The sequence below is a fragment of the Ovis aries genome, chromosome 7 (genome assembly GCF_016772045.2).
Source record: "Ovis aries strain OAR_USU_Benz2616 breed Rambouillet chromosome 7, ARS-UI_Ramb_v3.0, whole genome shotgun sequence".
Taxonomy (NCBI): Eukaryota; Metazoa; Chordata; class Mammalia; order Artiodactyla; family Bovidae; genus Ovis; species Ovis aries.
Window position 1 is genome coordinate 49,006,219 of NC_056060.1, and position 26,729 is coordinate 49,032,947.

The following is a 26,729-nucleotide window of genomic DNA, read 5'->3' on the forward strand; positions in this document are numbered from 1 at the left end:
CAGTCATGTCTGAGTCTTTGCGACCCCATGGACTGTAGCCCACCAGGCTCCTCTGTCCATGGGATTCTCCAGGCAAGAATACTGGAGTGGGTTGCCATTTCCTTCTCCAGGGGATCTTCCCGACCCAGGGATCAAACCCAGGTCTCCTGCACTGCAGGCAGACACTTTATCCTCTGAGCCACCAGGGAAGCCCAAGTACAACAAGCACAAAGGTACAGATATAGGAGAGCCTGATCCAATCGGGAATAACAAGCAGTACTGCTCAAAGTACAGTGCAAGGGGAGAGAGACAAAAGGCGCTCAAGGGGGCATCTGCCACCACGGGCCTTACAGAGACTGGTGTTCACCCAGATGAGGAGAGAACTCACACAAGAGTGGCAACCTGGAGCCCTCTGCCATGAGACCGACGTCATCCAGCAAACCTGAATTCACAGGCCCAATATTCAGAGTCCTTCAAGTTTTGTTGGCACAAATACCCTCTAAAATCCTGTCTGGTCCAAAGAGACCTTGGATTCTTTCCTTCCTTGCCACTCTCTGCAGACCACCCTCACTTTCACTGCAAGCTGGTTCAAACTGCCTGTTAACTCCACATCTCCTGTGTACACTCATGCTTGACTCTTAGTATCAGCAGAGGGCAGAAGAGGCCCGAGAATGCTTCAGAGATTGTGCATTTCTGACAAGCCCCCGGTGACAAGCCCCCGGTGACAGGGACGCTGCTGGTCGGTCCATGGGGCACTTTTTCAGTAGTAAGTCCCTAGAAAAGCACCCTTCCTATGACCTGAGAGGAAAGGTCTCTTTTTCAAGTGTACAATCTACCATGGACTGATACTTTCAGAAAAGGTAATAAAAAGAATAAGGAAAAGATTTAAAAATTTTATTTTTTATTGAAGGATGATTGCTTTACAATATTGTGTTGATTTCTGCCATACCTCAGAGAAAATGAAATTTTAAAAAGACACACCAACTACTGTAAAGCAACTATAGTCCAATAAAAATTAATTTAAAATGAGAAAAAATAGATATTAGATTTACTTTATTAATAAAAATTTTAAAATCAGTTAGTCCTGATCATCTTATCTAATAAATGAGATATATAAAATGCCCCCCTCCAAAAAAAGACATACAAACTATAAGTTCCAACATTGTATTATTGGGCTCAATAAATATAACATTAATCTAACAAATTACACAGGTCAGCTGAGCCCTCCACTCATCACCTTCCACACACACAGCTCCAACTACAGAAGTACAGTTGAATCAGGGCTACTCAAAACAAGGTCTAACTTCTGCCAGTAGATTTTATGGGCAAAGGAGACAATGTACCAGAAAAAGACAACGACTGCTTTGGTGCTTCATAAATATATTCCCCATTAAAATGAAGTTGATGAGAAATCACTCTTGATACACAGAGATACAAATACCTGACTACCCACCTGGCCACTCTTCCCCGGAGATCCCCCAGGCCAGAGAGCTGCCTCATCTCCAGGGTCTTTAAGGCAGAATTAGTTCCGTAGCTAATGTTGTCCCGGGCACGGATCTGCTCCTGGAGTACCTGGGCAACACACAAAAACACCAACGAGGTCATCTGGGAACTCGCAAGATACCACAGACGCATTTGATACTTCTGGCAAAAATAAGACTGTTTAACTCCTTTCAGAAGAGGCTCCTTTGTAAGCATAACCTGATGTACACATCCACAGAGAACCAGGGGCTTAGAAAGAGACCTGAGATGTCACTCAGACCAAGCGCCTGCATTTACCAGTAAAAACATTTAGACTCAGACGTCAGGTGACTGGATGGAGGTTCCACCGTAGGCAGAGGCAAAGCTGAGACTAGGAGCCTGGACACATGGAAGGTGGTACAGAGGTCTTACCCCACCCTAGTGTGCTCTTTGATTGTCATTGTTTTAGGCAAACAATACCTAAATCTGAGAAGTAATATATCAAGAAAAAGGAGCAGAGTAACATCAGACAAAGAGGTTCAAATGTCAGTCCCTCTAGCTGTGTGATTCTGAGCAAGTGTCTAGAGCTTTCTGAGCTTCCTTTTCGTCATCTGTTGATAGTAACAGTGACTATACTCTTAAGGCCACTTTATGGGAAATTACATAAGATAATGCATATAAAGCACTAAGCACAATGCCTGCTGCTGCTGCTAAGTCGCTTCAGTCGTGTCCGACTATGTGCGACCCCAGAGACGGCAGCCCACCAGGCTCGCCTGTCCCTGGGATTCTCCAGGCAAGAATACTGGAGTGGGTTGCCATTTCCTTCTCCACTGCGTGAAAGTGAAGTCGCTCAGTGGTGTCCGACTCTTCACGACCCCATGGACTGCAGCCTACCAGGCTCCTCCGTCCATGGGATTTTCCAGGCAAGAGTCCTGAAGTGGGTTGCCACTGCCTTCTCCAAGCACAATGCCTACTACACGGTAAATACAACAAATGCTAATGATTCTTTTTAGTACTTATTCGGTAACAATATTTATACTGGACTGGTAGAATGCATCTCAGAGAAAATACATTAAATGAAAGCAGAACTGCTGAAAGATGGAGTGACCCAGCACAAAAACAAGACCCCAAGGAGCATCCATCCCGGGAAATCTGCAAAGGAGTGATGGCAATGAAGAGGACCCCCCTGAGGTTTATTGAGCACGTCCTGGGAGGAGCCTGGGGCTGCCCTACATGCTGACATGCACAAATCCACACAGCATTGTGAGGGAGGTACTCTCAGGGTCTCTCAGGCACCAAGAGCTGAGCTGATACATCTGGAGAGCAAGTGGCTAGCTGGGACTAGCCCAGGCCTCTTGGCTCCAGAATCTGCGCTCCCAACCATGCTGCAATGTTGCCTGCCAAACCAGCAAAGAATCAGAGACTGAAGCACTAAAGAGAGACAGACAGACAATAAAACCTGAATTCCCTAGAATTCCCTGTTCCCTAGAACAGGAGATCCCTCAAAAGCAAAAGTCCGAATCAGATGTTTCTCTGAACATTTCATGATTCTTTTGCTCACCCTTTTCTTTCTCTTCCCTCCTCCACTCCCCATATTCTCTCCACACTCCCTGCCCCACTAACCACTCTCTTTCCATCTTTCCAAAGAGAATGCTTTTGACTTCTCACAGTATCCTTCCCCTTTCATTTTTTTTTTAAATTTCCGATTTGTCCGATGTCAGCCTAAGCATTTATGAATTCTCTTTAGCTTTTTTTAAAAAAACTTTTGGTTTTAAATTTAAAAAGATGAGCATGACATTCTTTTAACTATTTCTTCCTTAATAATGAAGATATTTTCCCTTTAGTACACCATTTGCTGTGTGCATAGGTTGGGTGTAAAGTGTTTTTACTGTTTCAATTTCAATTTTGAATTCCTCTTTGGTCTAAGAATATCTAAGCATCTTTAGAATTACTTAGAATTTCTTCATTTCCAAGTTTTCATCACTTTTATTATTTATTTCTAATTGTATTAGTTTATGATCAAAAGTATGGTCTGTAATATACCTAATTTTTTAATGTATTAAATTTTGCTTTGTCACATATGACTGATTTTTCCAAAGTTCCATGCAAAAAAACTACCTGAAGAACAAAAGTTTCAATACTGCATATTAGACTGAGTTTACTGATTCCATTACTCATTTTCTTTTCTTTTTTTAGAGTTTTTATTTATTTGGCTGTACCCGGTCTTTGTTGTAGCATGTTAACTTTTGGTTGCAGCATGTGGGATCTGATTCCTTGACCAGGGATGGAACCCAGGCCCCCTGCAATTGGGAGCATGGAGTAGTCTTAGCCAGGGGACCACCAAGAAAGTACTCATTATTCATTTTCTCTAGATCTTGTCTATTTTTGCCTTCTAGATCTTGAATTCTCTCACTGTAAAATGTCTTCCTCAAGTTCTCCTTTTATTTGTAATGCCGTTTACTTTATTTAGCTGCCATTTTATTTGGCACATACAGATTTAAGATCAAAGTGCCCATGGCTATTATATAATAACCTTCCTAATGGCAGAAAGTGAAGAGGAACAAAAGCCTCTTGATGAAAGTGAAAGTGGAGAGTGAAAATGTTGGCTTAAAGCTCAACATTCAGAAAATGAAAATCATGGCATTTGGTCCCATCACTTCATGGGAAATAGACGGGGAAACAGTGGAAACAGTGTCAGACTTTATTTTGGGGGGCTCCAAAATCACTGCAGATGGTGACTGCAGCCATGAAATTAAAAGACGCTTACTCCTTGGAAGAAAAGTTATGACCAACCTAGATAGCATATTCAAAAGCAGAGACATTACTTTGCTGACTAAGGTCCATCTAGTCAAGGCTATGGTTTTTCCAGTGGTCGTGTATGGATGTGAGAGTTGGACTGTGAGGAAGGCTGAGCGCTGAAGAATTGATGCTTTTCAACTGTGGTGTTGGAGAAGACTCTTGAGAGTCCCTTGGACTGCAAGGAGATCCAACCAGTCCATTCTGAAGGAGATCAGCCCTGGGATTTCTTTGGAGGGAATGACGCTAAAGCTGAAACTCCAGTACTTTGGCCACCTCATGCGAAGAGTTGACTCACTGGAAAAGACTCTGATGCTGGGTGCAATTGGGGGCAGGAGGAGAAGGGGACAACAGAGGATGAGATGGCTGGATGGCATCACTAACTGGATGGACGTGAGTCTGAGTGAACTCCAGGAGATGGTAATAGACAGGGAGGCCTGGCGTGCTGCGATTCATGGGGTCGCAAAGAGTCAGACACGACTGAGTGACTGAACTGAACTGAATCTGATTTAGTGCTTGTAATATTGCGTCATCTTACCTAATATTAAAATTGCTACTAGACTTTATAAATAATAAAGCAAACATTGCTTGGTCTAATTACACTAGGCACTGTTCTAAATGCTGTAGGTATGTTAACTCGTTTAATCCTTACAACACCCTATGAAGGAGGGACTGTTATTATCCTCATTTCACAGATGGTGAAATTTCTAAGTGGTCAAGTAACTTGCCCAAAGCCACAGTCAATACATGAGGGAGCTGGGATTGGCACCAGGAGTCTGGCTCCACTGACTGTGCTCTCACTCATGACATTATGCTGCTTTCTGTCTTTGTCCCTCCATCTCACTTTTTTAAAAAAAAATTTATTGTTGTTGATTTACAATGTTATGTTAATTTCTGTTGCACAGCAAAGTGACTCAGTTATACATACATATATACATATTTATACATATTTATATATACATATATATATACATTTTCATATTCTTTTCCATTATGGTTTAAAATAGGATATTGAATATAGTTCCCTGTGCTATACAGCAGGACCTTATTGTTACATCTCACTTTATATTTACAACTTATGTTGCTTTTTGTTGTTTCTTTTCTCCTTTCCCCTGTTTTGCCTGGTTTAATCAGGTTACCATGCATTACCTTTTCTCCCCTTTGTTATCTGGGGAGTGTCCCTGGCCATTGATAGTCCATGAATGGCTCAGCTCACCTTTCCCAACCTTTATAACCATATCTGCACCTACTTCTGGCTCTTTCCCTGCACAGCACTGCTCTCCTCCACATAAAGCACACCTGCCCTCCTTCACCCTTCACCCAGGATGACTTACGTGGAAGGATTTTTACTTTTGTTCCCTCTTGCTCTTCCCCACACCAACCATTCTTTGCTAAAATAACCCAGTACTTCTAGTTGAGATACAATTAGAATTTTGCTTGAATGGCCCTTCTTGTCTTTTTTTTTTTCTTCTTCTTTCTTTTTTTAAGGCTTCTGTTAAATTTATTGATATCCATTTACATGAAATGATAGGGTTTGGGGTTTTTTTTTTTTTTTGAGTATAGTTGCTTTACAATATTAGTTTCTGCTGTATAGCAAAATGAATCGGCCACACCACAGAGCACTGAGCAGAGTTCCCTGTGGTATACATTTAGTTCTCATTAGAAATGATAGGTCTTTTTCTAAAGATCACCAATTATCTTTCGTGTTTCTCCTTTTCCTTTCCCCCATCTTAGGATCTCCGGGCACCATCATTGTGTTTTGGTTAGAGTCCTTCCTCCAGCATTTTCCTTAGACCAGACACTTGGATGAAAGACCCTCTGGATCCCTGCTGTGTCTGTTCTCTTCCTCCCTCATGGTGAAGGATGGGTGATAAACTGAAAGGGTATGAAATTCTTGACATAAATGCCTTTCCTCCTGGTGAACTGTGAAGCTGACAGGAAGTCTGATGCTTCTTCCCCTAGAAGTACCTTGCCTCCTTATGCCTGCTGCTGCTGCTAAGTCGCATCAGTCGTGTCCGACTCTGTATCACCCCATAGACGGCAGCCCACCAGGCTCCCCAGTCCCTGGGATTCTCCAGGCAAGAACACTGGAGTGGGTTGCCATTTCCTTCTCCAATGCATGAAAGTGAAAAGTCAAAGTGAAGTCACTCAGATGTGTCCAACTCTTAGTGACCCTATGGACTGCAGCCTACCAGGCTCCTCCATCCATGGGATTTGCCAGACAAGAGTACTGGAGTGGGGTGCCGCTGCCTTCTCCTTCCTTATGCCTAGATGCTTGTTTTTCATCTTCAGAATTGAGGATTTTTATCAGGAAAAAAACTGGATTTTTTAAAAAATTCATTTCTACCTAGAACTCATTGAACATTTCAGATTTACCTTCAACTCAGGTAAACATTCTTGTATTATTGTATTTTTCTCCCTCTGCTTTTTGTCTCATTCTGCAGTTCCTATTATTCACAAGCTGGCTGTCCTGGATCCGCCCTCCAAATCTTGTATCTTCCCCCTCATGATTTTTCTCCCCTTGTGTCTGGCACTGATTTTTCAGCACTTCATCTACTTTCCCTTGTAGGCAACTAATTCAATTCATAAAAGCAATCATCTGTGTCTCTACTGACTTTTACAAGTGTAAGTTCAAGAAAGAAATTTTATGTTGTATTCAGATCCCTTAATCTCTGTCTTATTACTCAGTTGAGGCTGTTATAACGAAATACCTTATAAATAATAAACAGACTGAGTAAATAAACAATAAATATATATATTTTTTTGCAGTTCTGAAGGCTAGGAAGTCTGAGATCTGGGTGCCAGCATGTACTATGAGGGCTCTCTTCCTGGCTTCTTGACAATTACCTTCTCATTGGGTCCTCACATGCCAGAAAAAAGGAGCTCTACCTCTTCTTATAAGAGCACTAATCCCATAAGGGCCCCACACTCATGATCTCATCTTAAACCTAGTTACTGCTCAAAGGCCCCACCTCTAAATACCATCACACTGAGGTTAGAGCTTCAGACATGAATTTGGTGGGGGCGGGGGTGGGGGCCACAAGCATTCAGTCCATAACTTGCCCCAGTTATTTTTCACTCAAGGGCCACCTTCATTTAGGTCTGTTCTAACGGCTGTGCTTATTCTTCCTCCCTCTGGCTGCTGGGCCCCCTTAGGTGGGACATCTCTTCTTGTTCTCCACTCCCTGGAGTAAGACTAGTGGAAGGGTATGCTGGAAGAAGCTGAAGAGCTGGAGGTGCAGCCAGTACCCTCACAGAGCCTGCGTCCAGGTGAGGAGCCAGGAGGGAGCACCTCTGCACCTCCTCTCCGAAGCCTGCCCAGCCTGTGAGGGCAGAAGACAGCTCAGTCACAGGGTGCATGAGCCCAGGGAGACTGGCCTTCTCTCTCTGACTCCTAAACCACTGTCCTCCTAAACCAGGACCTCACTGTCATGCTCTCTCAGGCCAGGTCTCTGCCAGCTCCCCCAGGCCTTTCCGCCTGCCCATCCCAGCTGATCAGGAAGGTGGCCCTAGAACCAGCGATAGGAAAGAAGGCACACCAAGCCCCTGACCTTCCTATGGCCTCCTGCACCAATCTAGACATTTAAGCATATATTCATGTATAACTACTTGGTTGCTACCATTTCTGGAAATTTGATGATTTCTGGTATCCTGACAATTTGCAGTCCAATTTGCAAAAAACAGGCAAGCTCCATTAGAAAATATGTTTATGCCTTGCATAACTGCTTCTGTGCTCCCTTCTATCAACTATTTTTAAAATTTAATTTATTTATTTATTGGCCACACCATGAGGCATGGGAGACCTTAGTTCCCCAACCAGGGATCAAACCCACGGCCCCTGCAGTGGAAGCACAGAGTTTAGCCACTGGACTACCAGGGAAGTCCCACTATCAACTATTTTTTAAGTATAACATATAGGCAGAAAAGTACACTTACATACATGTTTTTAAGGATTTTCAAATTTCCTTGTAAAAAACAGAAATGAGGAATATGAGGATTCTGCATTTTCTTTACTGGAAATCTGGCTGAAGTCACTATAGACTGAGTAACACTGATAGGGACAGTAAAAAAAAAATTTCACTGAAAGGAACTTGGAACTGCGAGACCTATCTTATTTGCTGCAGTTTCCAGCTTTTTCTGAATGAACCTGCTCAACAGAATAGAAGAATGCAAACCCACTTACAATTACCTGTGAATAATAAAATGTTAGTCATCAGAACACAATCTTGCAAGAAAACTTGAAATCTGACTAATCTGGTTCTGACACTCTCCCACTGATGAAAATGTGCTGGTGAGCTCTTTCTCTTTTAATAGGAAATAATGCTTATTGTTACAGTTAATAGAAAGTTAATACTTATTTTTTGGTAGATAATGCTTCAAATCTGTTTCTAATAAAGCTTATGACTATGGATTCTCAGCCATCTTTGGGGTGTGTAAGGACACCCACGTGGCCTGTTAAACACACAGGTTTCTGGACCCCACTCCAAGGGAACCAAAGCAAGGGCCCAGAAATATAGAAGGTCATGGTTCACAGACCCCTCCTGAAGAAACACTGCATTGGACACTGTACAAATGACAAAGGCTCCAACCAATAATTTCGTCTGTTTCTCAATCAAAAAAGTCACCACGCAGGGCCTCCTTGGTGGTCCAGTGGTTAAGAATCTGCCTTGCAATGCAAGAGACACAGGTTCAATCCCTGGTCTGGGAAGAACCCACATGTCACAGAGCAATTAAGCCCCTGCGCCACAACTGCTGAAGCCTGTGCTCCACAACAAGAGAAGCCACTGCAAGGAGAAGCCTCCACACCACAATGAAGAGTAGCCCCCACCAGGCAAAGTTAAAGAAAACCAGCAATGAAGACCCAGCATAGCCAAAAAATAAAACACATAAATAGATCTTTTTTAAAAAATCACTAAGCAAAGAACATGAGTGCAATTCACAAAACAGGTGCTAAAAATAAATGACACTTTTTTTTAAACATCCAGTCTTTCTATAAGCAAAGAAACGGGAAATAAAACCATACCATTATAATGTACCACTATGCTGCAGATAAGGACAGTGCAAGGAGGCTGTGCTTATGTGGGGACGGGGGTATGTAAGTCACAACTCTGAACTTTCTGCTCAAGTCTGCTGTGAACCTAAAGCGGCTCTAAAAAGTGATGTCTATTTAAAAGTAAAAAATTTTAAATTGTACCATTTCCATCTATTGAAGAAGTAAATACTTTAGTCAATTTCTAATTTTAAAATGTATATCAAAAATTGAAAATGCACAGTTGGCCTTCATGCTACAACGCTTCCAGAGCAGTCCTTCAAAAATATATTCATAATGTTCATAACCTTTGACCAGTTCTGGAAATAAATCTTAAAACAAACAATAAGTATTATGACAAAAATGAATGCACAAAGATGTCTTCATAGTATGATGCATAGACCAAGTATTTTACAAGGTATCTACATGGTATATTATTATGTAACCAGTAAGAGGTTCATGGAGTGCTCTTAGAAATCAGAGAAAATGTGTACAATTTACTATTAAGCAAAAAGAAAGAGTATAAATAAATACACAGCATGATTCCTGCTGTGTATAAGGTGCATAAAAAATAATACTAGAATAGTAACGCCTCGCTTATCTCTAGGGTTAGATTACGGTTGATTCCTTTTTTGTATTTTCCACAATGTGTTTACATTATTTTTATAGCCAGAAAAAAAGTGAGTGTGTGTGTGTGTTAATGCTTAGAGTATATGTGTGTGTGCTTCAATGCTCAGAAAAGCCCATTTAACTTTCAGAATTCTTATGCAGATGAATGAGATATTGTATTAGAAGTGTTTTCTTTGAATAATCCAGAGAGAATTATGTCTGAATTTAACACAACATTCACATTACTGAAAAGTTACGTGAAAACAGAAGGCATTCTAGAGCTTATTACTTAAAGAAATTCTATGATGAAGTCTAAGTGTCAGACATGACTGAGCAACTGAGCACCCCCACATGCTGAAGCCTTAGAAAAATAATCCTTCTGTAAAGCCAGAAATGTTCTCTAATTTGTCATTTGGGGACAATATATCATCATGATGTGTTTACTTTAAAAAGCATATCATCAACTCTCCATTATTGCCAATTCAATTCAAGAAACTCTTTTCTGCAGAGCAACTATGTGCTGAGCACCAACCATGCCTTCAGGAAGCTCAGCTGTAGCAAGTAAGACTACAGGGTGGGAAGTACATGGTCTAAATCCACATGAGTAGAGAGAAGACGCCAGTCACCTTGAAAAAGTGATGTCTTGAGTCTTCATGTATTTTTTCTAATATGTGGCCTATCTTTAAGGATGATCCCTTGCCAGAGGCAGTAGGAAAGGCCCGCCCTGTGTGAGCCTCACAGCATTCTATCATGCCTTTTATGCAAAGGAGATATAAACCCATGCCCAGGGATCTCACCACAGACAGGCTAGGGGTACCTTGGAATGACCAAGAACAGCCCTCCATGTTTCTCTTTCTTCAACTCTCCTCAGATTTGTGAGGACTTGGGAATGAAAATATAACTCCAAAATCCCATGAAGAAGGACCCAATTACAGCAGCGCAGGGCCTTATAAGACAGCATCTCCTGACAATGGCTCTTTAATTTTCACACTGCTGCTGCTGCTGCTGCTAAGTCACTTCAGTCGTATCGGACTCTGTGCGACCCCATTAACGGCAGCCCACCAGGCTCCCCAGTCCCTGGGATTCTCCAGGCAAGAACACTGGAGTAGGTTGCCATTTCCTTCTCCAATGCATGAAAGTGAAAAGTCAAAGTGAAGTTGCTCAGTCGTGTCCAACCCTTAGTGACCCCATGAATTGCAGCCTACCAGGCTTCCCTGGTGGCTCAGAGGTTAAAGCGTCTGCCTGCAATGCAGGAGACCTGGGTTCGATCCCTGGGTCGGGAAGATCCCCCTGGAGAAGGAAATGGCAACCCACTCCAGTATTCTTGCCTGGAGAATCCCATGGACGGAGGAGCCTGGTGGGCTACAGTCCACGGGGTCGCAAAGAGTCGGACACGACTGAGCGACTTCACTTTCACTTTCAGGCTCCTCCATCCATGGGATTTTCACACTAGGACTTAAAAATCCCCAGAGTTCCAGCCTCGTATATCAACTGCCTTCTTGGCATGTCCACCCGGATATCCGATGTGTATGTGCTCAGTTGCTCAGTCATGTCTGACTCTTTGTGACCCCATGGACTGCAGCCCCACAGGCTCTCTGTCCATGGGATTCTCCAGGCAAGAATACTGGAGTGGGTGCCATTTCCTCCGCCAGGGGATCTTCCTGACCCAGGGACTGAACCTTCATCTGCTGCGACTACTGCACTGCAGGTGGGCTTTTTACCACTGAGCCACAGGGGAAGCCCTGATGGACCCTAAAACTTGCCAAGTCCTAAGCAGAAGTCTTTCTAACTCTAATGTGCAGGAAGTCCTATCAGCGCCACTTCCAAGACAGATCTAGCACCCATCCACTTCTCTCCATCTCTACCCTGACTCCTGAACCCAAGCCACTCTGGATGCCCTCTGCCCCCATTCTAGCTTCCCTACATTCCCTTCTCCAGGCAGCAGTCAGAGTGATCTCTCTGAAACACAAATCAGTCTGTAAGCAACATGAGGGCAAGGGTTGTTCATCTGTTTTATTCACTAGCGTATCCTCAGTACCAGACATATGAATGATTTCTCTAAATTCTTTTGTTTAAAATTAAATAATGGCTTCCCATCACCCACTTCCACCCACCTCCCACCCATGACACTCCAGTCCCATTGGTCCTCCTTCTGCTCCTCTAACATGCCAAGCCTCTTACACCTTATGCCTTGGAGCCTGCAGCGCCTCCTCTTCAGAATGTTCTCTTCTGTGTGTGTCTCTTCCCCCCACCCCATCACCTTGGCCTTGCTGGCTCTTCTGTCACTCCAGTCTCAGTTTACATGTCACCTTATACCCCTATCTAAAACAGCCCCACAATCACTCTCCATCAAATTACCTTTTCAGAGCCCTAGACTTAGGCTGAAATTACCCTGGCCACTTAGGGTTTACACCTATAAATCCCACTAGAACATGCAGCAGGCCTAAAAGCAGGGGTCTTGTATGCCTGAGTCACAGCTTTAGCCCTAGCTTTAGCCCTCATATAAGGACTGGCTCCCAGTAGATGGCTGAGTAATTTATTATTTTGCCTCCATGTTCTAGGGTTTGATCGTCTACACTGAAGGCTCGAAGACTCTATCTAGCTGGTGCCTGGAGCTGATCAGGCCCTCAAAGATGGAGACAGACAAGCTAAAATGTATTACAGACAGAGCAGACACCAAAACACCAATTTGTTAATTTACGTGGAAAATCTTTATCAAATATTCAGAACTAAACAAATATTCAAACTCCATTCACTATCTTCTCCCCCTAGAGTCAAGCCACATGATAAGCCAAGTCTAGTGGGTAGAGGTAAAAAAAAAAAAAAAGAATTTGGATAATGTGATAGTTAATTACGTCAGCTTAACTAGGCCATGGGATGCCCAGACAGCTGGATAAATATTGTTTCTGGGAGTGTCTGTGAGGGTGTTTCCAGAAGAGATTAGGATCTGGATTGGTAAAGTCAGTAAAACAGAAGGTCTTCCCCAACTTGGGGAGGCATTAGCCGATCCATTGAGTGTCATAATATAAACAAAAAGGAGAAGGAAGGTGGAATTTGCTTTCTGCCTACCTGAGCTGGGATACTGGCCTGCCCTCAGCACTCCTGATTGTCAGGTCTTCAGATCTGGACTGAAGTGAATCCACACTATTGTCTCTCTGGCTCCCAAGCCTTGGAATTACACCACCGTCTTTCCTGTGCTCCAGTTTACAGATGGCAGATTGGTGGAACTTCTCAGTCTCCATAATCATGTGAGCCAATACCTTATCGTAAATATATGCTATTGGTTCTATTTCTTTGGAGGTCACAGACTAATACACATGACATCATCAATGTTATTCCACTAATATGTCTGTTCCAATGGGACAAGACAACAGAGCCACCAGCTGAAATTCCCTTTTTAGGTAACTATATGAGGTCCAATGGCCAAGGTTCTCTCCTCACTGATGGTACCCTAGATTCACGATGAACCAGGTTCCTGTCTATTCATCCAACTATACGTTAACATCATTTGTCCATACCTCTGCTGTGACATGCTAATAAGGGCCCCTATGCACTCATCATTTGACTTTAGCAAACTCTTCAACAGCCCATTTGCAAATTATTAAGACAGAAAATTATGTATCATCTAGTGAATTAAATAAGGGTTTGATACATTTTCCCATTTCCCAACTCAGTCAAAGGAAACACTCAAAGCCAGCAGGACATTATGAAACCTGAGCACGTGGAAACCAGGAGAAGGTCTTCAGATTCCAACCAGCTGGGTAGCAGACCCCACTGCTTGGCTCCCCAAAGGCCAAAGACATGATAAAAGGCCCGAGGGGAAACAGGGGTCCCAAATACTTCCCTAGGCCATCAAATCGGCAGGAAAGGGAAAGCTCACCCTCCCCTCCCAGAAAAAGGGCCATGGACTGCTTACCAGGACTTGGCTCCCAGGGACTGATATGAGCTTAAATCAAAAACAGTATAGATAATCCAGACATGTATAATTCATAGTTGACTACCTCTTCTGAATTTATGATGATGATAATTTGTGGAAAGTTTCTAAGGAATACATAATTGATAACATACTCCATATAGCAATGCAAACTGCCAAGGAGACAATGAGTCAGGATGTATTAAAACAATAGATCCTTTTAGTCAACATTTATCAGGCACCTACTAGACACTAGCCCACAGGAATCATCTGTTTTGATCTTTGTATCTGCTGAAAGAAAATGGGCAATAACTATGGAGTTTTCAAAGAACCAAGGATCCCAGAGCCTTTGATTATGAAAGATTTCTTGAGCTCCTACAATGTGCTAGACACTGTAGAGGTGCTAAAAATAAATTAAGATTCATTTCTAGTTCTTGAGGATCACATAGGCTAGTGGTTTAACAATATATTTTACTTTTCTTCTTGTATATAACTGTGTACAGAGCCACATGATAATCATAACGACTTATTGAGCCAAACTTACCAAGATAGAGTATTTTCTTAATATTTATTTATTTATTGGGTTGTGCTGGGTCTTGGTTGCAACACACAGAATCTCAGATCTGCATGGCAGCATGTAGGATCTTTAGTTGTGACACGGGGGATCTAACTTCCTGACCAGGGCCTCTTGTACTGGGAGCACAGAGTTTTAGCCACTGTCCACCAGGGAAGTCCCAGGATGTAGTATTAACATACCTCAATTCAACTAGCTCCATCAGGAGCCTGAAGTGAGCTGTACATGTTGAGAATGGTTTCAGCTTTAGTTTTCTACTACAAAATCACTCTGTGGGGATATATTTTTACAAAACAAACACCCAGTAAATTTTACTGAGTGAACTGGGAAACCAGTGTGAAGCAGTGATGAAAATAACCTAAAAACCAGGCAAGGACTTCACTGGTAGTCCAGTGACTAAGAATCTGCCTTCCAATACAGTGGTGGTTGTTGTTAGTCGCTAAGTCATGTCCGACTCTTTTGAGACCCCATGGATTGTAGCCCACCAGGCTCTTCTGTCCACAGGATTTCCCAGGCAAGAACACTGGAGTAGGTTGCCAAGCCCTCCTCTAGGGGATCTTCCTGACCCAGGGATCAAACCTGCATCTCCTGCTTAGCAGGCAGATTCTTTAACATTGCACCACAGGGGACATGGGTTCAATCCTCGGCCTAGGAAGATCTCACATGCTGGGGGGCAGCTAAGCCCATGCGCCACAACTTCTGGGTCCATGCTGTAGAGCCCGTGCTCTGTCAACAAGAAAAGCAACCACAGTGAGAAGCCTGTGCAACACAACTAGAGATCTTGTAGCCCTGTTTGCCACAACTAGAGAAAACCCACACACAGCAACAAAGACCCAGGGAAGCCAAAAGAATATTTTTTAAAAAGGCAATTTGCAGAATAAATTCATTAAGAATCTACAGACAAAAAATACACCTTTCATATCATTTAAATACAATTTGAATATATTCACATCTCTTTGCTTTAAATGTGCATATCACCTATTCATAGTATCCATCCTTACAATTTTATGTTGTTTATAAATAAAGACTTACTTTTAGTACTTTAAAAATTTTAATCTACACTATGGTTTCATTTTAACAGAGTTTGGCTACAATGTAGCAATTCTGATGTCTCATTAAGCATCTTAATTTTAGTTATGTTTGGGTAAACATGCTTAGGCTCACAATATATAAAAAAAAACTATGTAATTAGTGTTTCATATAAAAGTCTATTAAATTTCCAAACTATCTTCTGTTACTTCATACTGATATACAGTTATAACTAGTTATAAAAAAGTAAGTGCTCATATATGCAAAGTAAAATTTTTTTCCAGAAATAGATTTTCTTCAGACTTCCCTCTCTAAAATGGAAATCATCTATTCATTTGCAAACTACACACTCCAAAAATATATGTAAGTGGAAGAGTGCTGTCTAGTTAAGGAAAGAATAATCATTACTTAAAATGTGTTTCAGATGGAAAAAACAGAAGAACTGAAATTACTATAAACCCCCACTGTAAATTATTTTAAAAATCATCTTAAATACACATTAAAGAAAAACCATGTTAAAAACATATCCTAAAGAAAAATAATTAGCAAAAGCCTAAATGATTGATGATTTTGGATTTCTAGGTATGCTTGCTACTAACTCACATTATCCAGGCAGTTCAATGAACTCACACCAAAGGAAAGAGAGGGTAGGGTATAACTCAGTGAGAACTTCATCTTTAATTACTTAGTTTTATGAAGAAATTCTTCCTGGGGGTGGGAGGGGAGCCAAGGGTAGAAATACTCAGAAAGCAAAGAATGACTGAATAGCACTGCTTGTCACATTTGAGAGTTAGTTACCTAAGATCAGAGTTTTAGAGGAGCTTTCAAGAGGCAAAGTAGAAAAGTGAAAGGGGCTCATCTTCAGAGTTTAACAGTCTGGGTTTAGATCCTGAGAGCTAAGAGAAAGAAAGGCAGAGGAACCACAGACCAAATTGCCAACATCTGCTGGATCATAGAGAAAGCAAGGGAATTCCAGAAAAACATCTACCTCTGTTTCATTGACTACACTAAGGCCTCTGACAGTGTGGATCATAACAAAATGTGGAAGACTCTTGGAGAGATGGGAATACCAGACCATATTACCTGTCTTCTGAGAAACCTGTGTGTGGGTCAGGAAGCAACACAGAACCTTATATGGGACAACTGACTGGTTCAAACTGAGAAAGCAGCACAACAAGGCTGTTTATTATCACCCTGTTTACTTAACTTATACACAGAGCACATCATGAGAAATGCCAGCCTGGATGACTTACAAGCTGGAATCAAGATTTCCGGGAAAAACATCAACAACCTCAGATATGCAGATGATACCACTTTAATAGCAGAAAGCGAAGAGGAACTAAAGAACCTCTTGATGAGGGTGAAAGAGGAGAATGAGAAAACCGGCTTAAAACTCAGTATTAAAAAAACTAAGATCATGGCATCGGTCCCATCAGTTCAGTTCAGTTCAGTCACTCAGTCATGTCCGACTCTTTGTGACCCCATGAACTGCAGCACACCAGGCCTCCCTGTCCATCACCAACTCCTGGAGTTCACTCAGACTCACGTCCATTGAGTCCGTGATGCCATCCAGCCATCTCATCCTCTGTCGTCCCCTTCTCCTCCTGCCCCCAATCCCTCCCAGCATCAGAGTCTTTTCCAATGAGCCAACTCTTCACATCAGGTGGCCAGAGTACTGGAGTTTCAGCTTTAGCATCATTCCTTCCAAAGAAATCCCAGGGCTGATCTCCTTCAGAATGGACTGGTTGGATCTCCTTGCAGTCCAAGGGACTCTCAAGAGTCTTCTCCAGAGACCCAGCATTAGGGTCTTCTCAAATAAGTCATCTCTTCACATCAGATGGCCAAAGTATTGCAGTTTCAGCTTCAACATCCGGTCCCATCACTTCATGGCAAATAAAAGGGGAAAAGGTGGAAGCAATGACAGATTTCCTCTTTCTGGGCTCTTAAATCACTGTGGATTGTGATTGCAGCCATGAAATTAGATGATTGCTTCTTGGCAGGAAAGCTATGACAAACCTAAACAGTGTATTAAAAAGCAAAGACATCACTTCGCCAACAAAGGTCCATACAGTAAAGGCTGTGGTCTTTCCAGTAGTCATGTACAGATACGAGAGCTGGATCATAAAGAAGGCAGAGTGCTAAAGAATTGATGCTTTCAAACTCTTGAGAGTCCCTTGGACAACAGGGAGATCAAACCAGTCAGTCTTAAAGGAAATCAACCCTGAACACTTAATGGAAGGACTGATGCTGAAGCTCCAATACTCTGGCTGACTGATTGGAAAAGACCCTGATGCTGGGAACGATTGAGGGCAGGAGGAGAAGGGGTGACAGAGGATGTGATGGTTGGATGGCATCATCAATTCAATGGACATGAACTTGGGCAAACTCTGAGAGATGGTGAGGGACAGGGAGGCTTGGCGTGCTGCAGTCCACGGGGTCACAAGAGTCAGATATGACTTAGCAAGTGAACAACAACAACAGAGATCTCAGAGAAGTCTCTTCACTTCCCAGGGCCTTGGAGGCATCATTTGAAAAGGACACAGTTTGCACAAAGGACCTCAGGGTCTCTTCTAGTTCTTTTTGCTACCAGAAGATCTGCAATAGGCTTCCATCTGAACTGGGCATTTATTCACTTAAAAAGCATTCATGGCATTTGTTCCAAACATTGTGCTGGACAATGTAGAGATGAGAAAGACAAAGTTCCTTTCTTTTTGAAGGGCTCCCACTCTATCAAGGGATACAGACGTACAAAGAAACAATGCCAGACTTATTCAGTAGATGCTGTGGAAACAGTGCCAAGTGCTGGGTGCCCAGGGTAAATTAAGGGAAAAAGAATTGAGGCCAGGGAGGGAACCGGTGGTGAAGGCTTCCTAGAATGAAGGAGCTATTAAACAGCACTGGGGGCTCAGCTGAGGTTGGAAATTACATATTGAAATGGTTCTGACTGTTGGATTAGTACACAGCAGCTACCAAAGGGGAAGTTATCCCCCCAGATATCCCACAGCTGCAGCGTAAGTACTATCACCTCATTTGCAGACAGAAAAAATTCTAATAGTAGAGTTATACTCTCTACTTTTACCTGAGGATAGTACTGCAGGATGGTTTCCAGTCTCTGGTCTGTCCACCACCCACATAAGCAAACAGAACCAAGCAGAGTACCCACAGCGAAATGCTGGGTGTGGGAAGAATGGGGAGGTCACACCATCTTCTAACATGAAACATGAGGGTTTGCAATTTTTTGAGGCACATTTCTCACCACTGGTAGAAGGATCAGGGATTTCAGCATCATTGTTTCTCCCCAATCACTTTGATATTATCCATCACCCTTTACAGAATGGAGTACAGCAGGGCTATCAGCCTCCTAATATATCTCGCTCTTCCAAATGGAAATGTTTAAGTTGGGGTTCTTCAATCTTGAGAAGGTGCCAACTTGGGGCTGCCAAATTATTCAGTCTCTGGGATAAAACTACTTTAGCACTCAAATATAATACTGGAAAGATCATTCTAAATATAGACACCACTTTCCGAAAACAAGTAAATTATCTGCAGCAGTCTCTTACATGTTCTATGCTTCTTGGATACCATTAGAGTTATTTGGCTGCCAGCAACTGAACCTGATTCTGGCTTAGGTGAAAAATCTGGAATTTATTGGAAGGCTATAGGGGAGAAGTGCGTACAATCAACAGGGCAGCTGGGGATCCAGACTGAGAAAAATGACAAAAGGCAATTCCTAGGGTCCAGGCAGTAGGACCACTACCTAGCACCCTACAGGTACAGCTGCTGGAAAGATACTCATGTCCTTGGGACACTCTGCTCAGGTTTCAGACTCCAGTAAGTGACAGTCTCAATGCTCTGGTTTGTGTTATGGACTCCAATCCTCATTATCTAAAAATGTGATAAGGCACTCTGATTAATAGCGATCTTAGCCTGTATCCAATGGAAAAAAGGTAAACTCCAAAGGGAAAATACAATGCTATGATCCAAAGAAACTGAAATGGATGCCATCAGTCACCAAAGCAACAAAGATCAACTCCATCCCCTTACAAAAACAAAAACACATGGTCCTTTTCTTTAAACATCAAAACAAGCATACATCATAGACCAGAAATTTTAGAACCCTGAAGACCAATGTACTCCAATAGGAGACAACTCTGAGTAAATCTCTGTCCTCAGTAAAGGTGTGCTGTAATCTCCAAAGACAGTGAAAACTGTTAATCATGTGGTACTCTAGGTTCTCCCTTGGGTGTAAGCTGAGTGAGACTTCTCAAGAACGGAAGTCAACTATGCACACAATAGTCATAAAGAGCTGGAATAGCTATATTAATACCAGACAAAAGAGACATGAAGACAAGAAATATTACTAGAGATAAAGAGAGACATCTTATAATGATAGAAGAATCACTGTATCAGGAAAATAGACACATTACAAATGTATACACGTGTAGCAACAAAGCCCTGAAATACGTGAAGCAAAACTGACAGAACTGAAAGGAGCAATAGGCAATTCAACAACAAAAACTGGACATTTCAACAGCTGGAAAAAGTCTCAGGACTTCCCTGGTGGTCCAGTGGTTAAGACTTCACCTTTCAATGCAGGGGGTGCAGGTCTGATCCCCAGTCAGGGAGCTAAGACCTCACATGCCTTGCAGCCAAAAAACCCAAAACATAAAACGGAAGCAATATTGTAACAGATTCAATAAAGACTTCAAAAAAAAAAAAAGATGCACATCAAAAAAACCTTTAAAAAAAGTCTAAATAAATTCAAAGAGATTAAAGATATACAAAGTTGTTCTCTGCCCACATTAAATTAGAAATCCACAAAATATCCCCTAAATATAGGGAAACCCCAAACATTCAGAAATTAAATAACATACTTCTAAGTAACACATGTATCAGAAAAAGAAATCACAAGGTAAATTTTATGATACTTTAAACCAAATGAAAACAAAACCACAACATATCAAAACTCATGGAAGCAGCCAAAGCAGTGCTCAGAGGCCACATTATGGCTTTAAACACCATTATCAGAAAAGAAGAAAGATCTCAAACCTATTCCCTAAGCTTCTACCTGAAGAAACTAGAAAAGCAAACTAACTTCAAATAAGCGGAGAAAAATGAAACAACCTAGAGTTGAAAACAATGAAATAGAAAACAAAAAAGCAAATATGAAAAAAATAAAACCAAGAGCTGATGCTTTGAAACACTGAAGGCTCAATATTAAGACAGAAATTCTCCCCAGACCGATCTATACATTCAAAGCAATCTCTGCCAGTATCTCGGCAGAGTTTTTAATAGAGCTAATCCTAAAATTTATAAGGAAATACAAAGGACCTAGAATAGCTGAGACAATTTTGACAAGAGCAAAGTTGGAGGGCTTACACTGTATGATTTCAAAATGTACTCTTAAGCTAAAAATTAAGGCAATGTGGTATTGGCATAGGAAAGCCATACACTCAATGGCATTCAGAAATTAACCCTTAAATTTTATGATCCATTCGTTTTTGACAAAGGGGCAAAGGGGAAAATGATAGATTTTTCTCGGATATCCATATGAAAAAAAAAATTAACTTAGATCTTTAACCTCACTTTATACATGAAAATTAACTCAAAGTAACTCACAGACCTGAAGGTAAAAACTAAAATCAACTTTTGAAGAAAACAGAGCACAAAGCCTTGACCTTGGGTTAAGCAAACAGTTCTCAAGACATACCACCAAAAATATAAACCATTTTTTTAAAAAACTTGTAAGTTGGACTTCATTAAAATTTGTGCTTCAAAAGACACCACTGGGAGAATCCAAATAGAAGCCACAGAATGGGAGAAAAAATTTTGCAAATCTCCTATCTGATATGGGACCTGTATCTGTAATATACAAAGAAATCTTACAATTCAATAATAAAACAAATAACCTAATTTAAAAATGGGTTCTGACACATGTTACAACATAGATTAATCTGGAAATCATTATGATAAGTGACATGACAGAGACACAAAAGGACAAATACTGTATGACTGCACTTATGTGATATACCTAGAATAGGGACAGAAAGCAGAATACAAGTTATCCCGGCTGAGGTGAAAGCACAATGGAGAGTTATCGTTTACTGGGAACAGAGTTTCTGTTTGGGATAATCAAAAAGTTTTGAAAATCGACAGAGGTGATGGTTTGCATGTAACACTGTGAATGTAATTAATGTGAATGAACTGCACACTTTAAAATGGTTAAAACGATAAATATCTTACCACAATAAAAAATAATTTTAAAAAATGGGCAGAAGACTTGGGTAGACACTTCACCAAAGAAGACACACAAATGACTAATAAGGGCATGAAAACATCATTAGTTATTAGGGAAATGCAAATTAATAGCACAATGAAATACCATCACAAGGCCACTAAAATGACTATAATCAAAAAGAGAGATGATAGCAAGTGCTGGGGATGAAGTAGTGAAACTGGAATCCTCACACATTCCCGGTGGGATTGTAAAATGGCATAGCCACTTTGGAAAAGGGAGAGGGTGGGATGATTTGGGAGAATGGCATTGAAACATGTATACTATCATGTAAGAAACGAATAGCCAGTCTATGTTCAAAACAGGATACAAGATGCTTGGGGCTGGTGCACGGGGATGATTCAGAGAGATGATATGGGGTGGGACGGGGGTTCATGATTGGGAACTCATGTACACCCGTGGCGGATTCATGTCAATGTATGGCAAAACCAATATAGTATTGTAAAGTAAAATAAAGTAAAAATTAAAATTAAATTAAAATTGAAAAAAAAAAACTTAAACATAAGCTTACTGCAAGACCCAGCAATTCCACACCTAGTCATCTACCCAAGAAAAATTAAAATATATCTCCATACAAAGACATGTTCACATGTTCACAATACCTTTAGTCACAACAGCTAAAAACTGGAAACAATCCAAATGTCGATCAGCTGATAAGTGGAAAAACAGAAAGCTGTATAGCCATATACTAGGATACTGTTAGGTATGCTTGGGGGCGCCTGGTGGGCTGCCGTCTATGGGGTCACACAGAGTCAGACACGACTGAAGTGACTTAGCAGCAGCAGCAGTCGCTAAGTCATTTCCAACTCTTGCAATCCCACAGACTGTAGCCTGCCAGGCTCCTCTGTCTATGGGATTCCCCAGGCAGGAATAGTGGAGTGGGTTGCCATTTCCTTCTCCAGGGGATCTCCCCGACCCAGGGACTGAACCCAGAGGTCGAACCCAGGTCTCCTGCATTGCAGGCAGACTCTTTACCACTGAGCCACCAGGGAAGTCCAATAGGATACCACTCAGACATAAAGAGAAACGAAATACTGATACGTGCTAGAGCATGGTTGCACCTCAAAAGGATTATGCTACGTGAAAGAAGCTGGATGCAAAAGACTTCATATTGTAAGATTCTGTTCATATGAAATGTCCAGAAAAGACAAATTATCTATAGAGACAGAAAGCACACTAGTGGCTGCCTGGGTCTGGGGTAGAAGGAAGGATTACCTGCAAACAGGCTGATAGAAATTTGGGGAGTGATTGAAATGTTCTATAACTGAACTGTGTTGATGGATGCACAACATTAATTCTATTAATTTACTACAAATCATTGAATTGTACACTTACAATGGGTAGACTTCTGTGGCTTTTAAATTGTACTTCAGTAAAGCTCTTAAAATAAATAAATACAAACCTGAAACTGAAAAAAAAAGTCTTGATTTCAGGAAGCATAATTAAAATACAATCTCCATGACATAAGACATCCTTAATCTAGCCATATACCTTTTATTCGTATATTTTCAAACTACATGTGTAAGATACTGACATTGTTCAGTGATGTCAGCCCAGGCCCTAAATGATCTTAAGCTTTCTGAATTAAATTCTGTGGTCCCTGTGATTGCTCAATAAACAGCAGTAAATTTACAAACTCTAAAAATAGACAATATTGGCCTTTTCTTGGGCTCATTTCAGAGAAAAATAGAGCAATAAAAGCGAGCCTGAGAAGCAATTCAAATCCCCAGATTGTCTGAGTAATCAACTGTATTATATATAATCATTATGACCTAGAAACATTTCATCTGAAGCAGCAAAGGCTGACCTAGTAATTGATTTAATAGCTGTCTTCAACGACAGGAAGGGTTTTACAGGGAAACTATCTGACGAGTTCTCCTCTCTTTCCATTGAGAGCCAAACAAAACAAAGTGATTTAGTAATCAGCAAGGTACACCGAGATTAAACCCAAGTAACACTGACAGTAACTGCTACCAGATACTGGAATACACTTAATATATTTGTTCAAGCCGTTTCCTTGGCAATCATTAAGACTGGACAAGATAGACGGCTGTGGTCTGATGGCAGAAATGCCTGTGAGGGTCATCAGGTGTGGGGCAGATCTGTCTGTGGGAACGCAGCACACTTCTGCATGCCATACCTCGATATCCCGATTCAGTTGCTTCACTATGGCAGTGATATTTCTGATGTGCTCCTCCAAGAAAAGCCTGGCCAAGCGGTCGCCTCCCCCTTTGTTCTGCATTTTCTGCAAGCTGCTGACGATGTCGTCTTTGATCCGGAAGGCGTGCTCCACAAGGGCGGCCGTGGTTTTCTCGTGGCAGAGGATCCTGTCTTCCAGTTGCTCCACTAGGCTTACGGATGAGTAGGGTGCCATGGTCAGGGACTGGCTGTGTCGGGGCATCGTTCGAACTCGCCTGCAGAAGGGAGCCCCACATTACTAGGGTTGTCAGTTGGGAAAAAGATCATTTTTAAAGCCAGATTCAAGACTTCCCAGGAAAGGCAAATTATCTATCCTTACAAGCTAAATGAAGATTTGAAGCAGTTTCTGCCCCAAAGAGTTTTCTTTGTGAAACAGGCAGTAGCTTTAATCAATGGTCCACAGAGAGTCAAGTGCGCTGGTAGCAGGCTCCATGCCCTCCCAATGCAAGAGGCTGCAGGATCAAAGCTTATTAACAAAATCACTGGACCTGCTTTCCTTTCCCCTTCCCCTAAAGCAGAGGCTACAAACTCAAATGCCTCCAATGGTCAGGCTGTGGATATAAATGAGTGAAGCATACCACACAGGATACACTAGGGCATGTCAGGGACTTTGGGAAACTGAAAGGGGCATTCCTCACCTAAGGGAGCCACAATTCTGTTCTACCTATGAGTAACCATTTGGGAATGCAGATTCTTTTTTTCCAGATCATCTGATATTTCAAGAAGAACCAAGAATTTTAGGCTTGTATGTGAAGTCACCTGATTTTTATTTATGTATTTTTGGCCACGCCACAAGGCATGTGGGATCTTAGCTCCCCGACCAGGGATCGAATCCATGCCCCTAGCATCAGAAGTATGGAGTCTTAACCATTGGACCACCAGGGAAGTCCCCACCTGATTTTTAAAATGTTAACAACTCATTTAAAAAGTATTTAAGATGATCCAGGCCAAACAATGTATTACTTCTATGAGCCAGTTTTGGCCTATGGACACCCAATTTGCAACTTCTCATTTAAAAGTTTTAGTGGGGATATCAGCCCATAAGCCTCCAGAGGTACATTTTATTGTTAATCAGAAGTATAACCGTAATGCAGGGCTACTGTGAAATCCCCACCAGTCACAATTACTGAATGGCCCATAGTGTCCTACAAGCCAAAAGCTGGAGAGGGGACACGACAGTACTACTCTTGCCCTTAAGAAAAGTCATTCTTGGATATCAAAGAAGCTGCAAGCCTTCATGCCCACTAGCAGCCCTCATGGAATTGGTGGAAAGAAAAAGTATACCTTAGATGCATATTTTCCATATATTATACCTTTCCTCGGTGACAAGAGAAGGAAATACAGTGCTCCGTTGGGCCATTTTCTTTCTAATAATTCACATCTGTTGAAAAAATAAGCATTAAATTATTTAACAGTTTATATCTAGAACATAAATGACCTTGGGGATTTCCCTGGTGGCTCAGACAATAAAGAATCTGCCTGCAATGCTGGAGACCCAGGTTCAGTTCTTGGGTAGGGAAGATTCCCTGGAGAAGGGAATGGCAACCCACTTGCCTGGAGGTATTCTTGCCCGGAGAATTCCATGGACAGAGGAGCCTGGTGGGCTACAGTCCATGGGGTCGCAAAGCGTCCGGCATGACTAAGTGACTAACACATACGTATACACAAATCTTATTATTAAGTTACCAAAGGGATCAAAAATTATGCTGACATGCTGATCAATTATATTATTAAATATCTTACATATTATAGAAACAGGAGATGTCTCAAAATAAGGAGAAAAGAATCAAGAATCAAAATGCTTTTGAACTTAATACCATAAGCCCTGCTGGATAGATCAACATGCGTGAGTACATGCTAGAGTCAAGTTTCCTGAAGTTTTCTCACCCCATATCTGCATCTCAAGTTTGAAAAACCACTTTTATAGAAACAAGATAGTTCCTTCAACAGACTTAAGTCAATCTTGTACTTCTCCCTAGAACTGTACAGAAAACTATCCTAGGAAATTTATCTCAGCAAATTTAGTAATTCCATAGCAAATTAAGAGCATTATCTTTAAAATAATCTTAATAGAATAATACATGATCAACGGGATCTGATTTGGGTGAATTTATCTATCTACAAAGAGAATGAAATGATACTTTTCATTAAAACTTTGCTGTATTATAAGATATGATCATTTACATTACATCAGGTGTATATAAGGAACATTTGATCATCACAATGCATCCGACATCTGAAAAAATTAGAGGTTTTAAAAATATTTCATTACTTAGGTTTCTCAACACTGCTGTTAATTGCCTTAAAACAGTGAAAGCCTAGTAACTATGATAAGATTCAGTAGTTAGTTCTCATTTAGATGCTGGATTGAGAAATGGTTTTCTGATTGAAACCATTGTTTTGGCATCATCTATCCAGTATGTTATTTTTAGAGTTTCAAAATGTGAACTTTTCCCTTTCCTAGACAAATAACTTTGAATTTAAACAAATTACATTTAAGAAAAAAAAGTGTTCCATGCCAAACAAGCTACGATGCCAAAAGATCTCTTCAGTATTAAAGAAAATAATTTCTGTCATTTAAACTACAAAAATTAGGCCAGTGTGAAATATTCAGAATCACAGAATCTTTACAACTTTAAAGTTGTAAAATATCTTAGTTGAGATACTAATCTATAGAATAACCCAACCTAAGAGACATTCATTGGAAGGACTGATGCTGAAGCTCCAATACTTTGGCCACCTGATGCGAAGAGTCAACCCACTAGAAAAGACCTTGATGCTGGGAAAGACTGAAGACAGCAGGAGAAGGCGATGACAGAGAATAAGACAGTTAGATGGCGTCACT

The 26,729-nt window shown here is 41.3% G+C and overlaps 1 protein-coding gene across 2 annotated transcripts in view; it reads right to left on the reverse strand.

Annotated features, from left to right (window-relative positions):
* FAM81A (family with sequence similarity 81 member A) overlaps window positions 1-26,729 on the reverse strand; it is an 81,343-nt gene that overhangs the window by 33,883 nt on the left and 20,731 nt on the right. The window contains exons 2-4 of one of the 2 annotated variants that reach the window (XM_027971782.3): window positions 25,198-25,265; window positions 23,826-24,099; window positions 1,433-1,551 (exon numbers count right to left, since the gene is read on the reverse strand). In XM_027971782.3, the coding sequence (XP_027827583.1) occupies window positions 1,433-1,551; window positions 23,826-24,099; window positions 25,198-25,244 (440 nt within the window). In that variant the 5' untranslated portion in view covers window positions 25,245-25,265. Of the gene's footprint in view, window positions 1-1,432; window positions 1,552-23,825; window positions 24,100-25,168; window positions 25,266-26,729 lie in introns of both variants that reach the window. The other variant, XM_027971784.3, reaches the window with a different exon arrangement.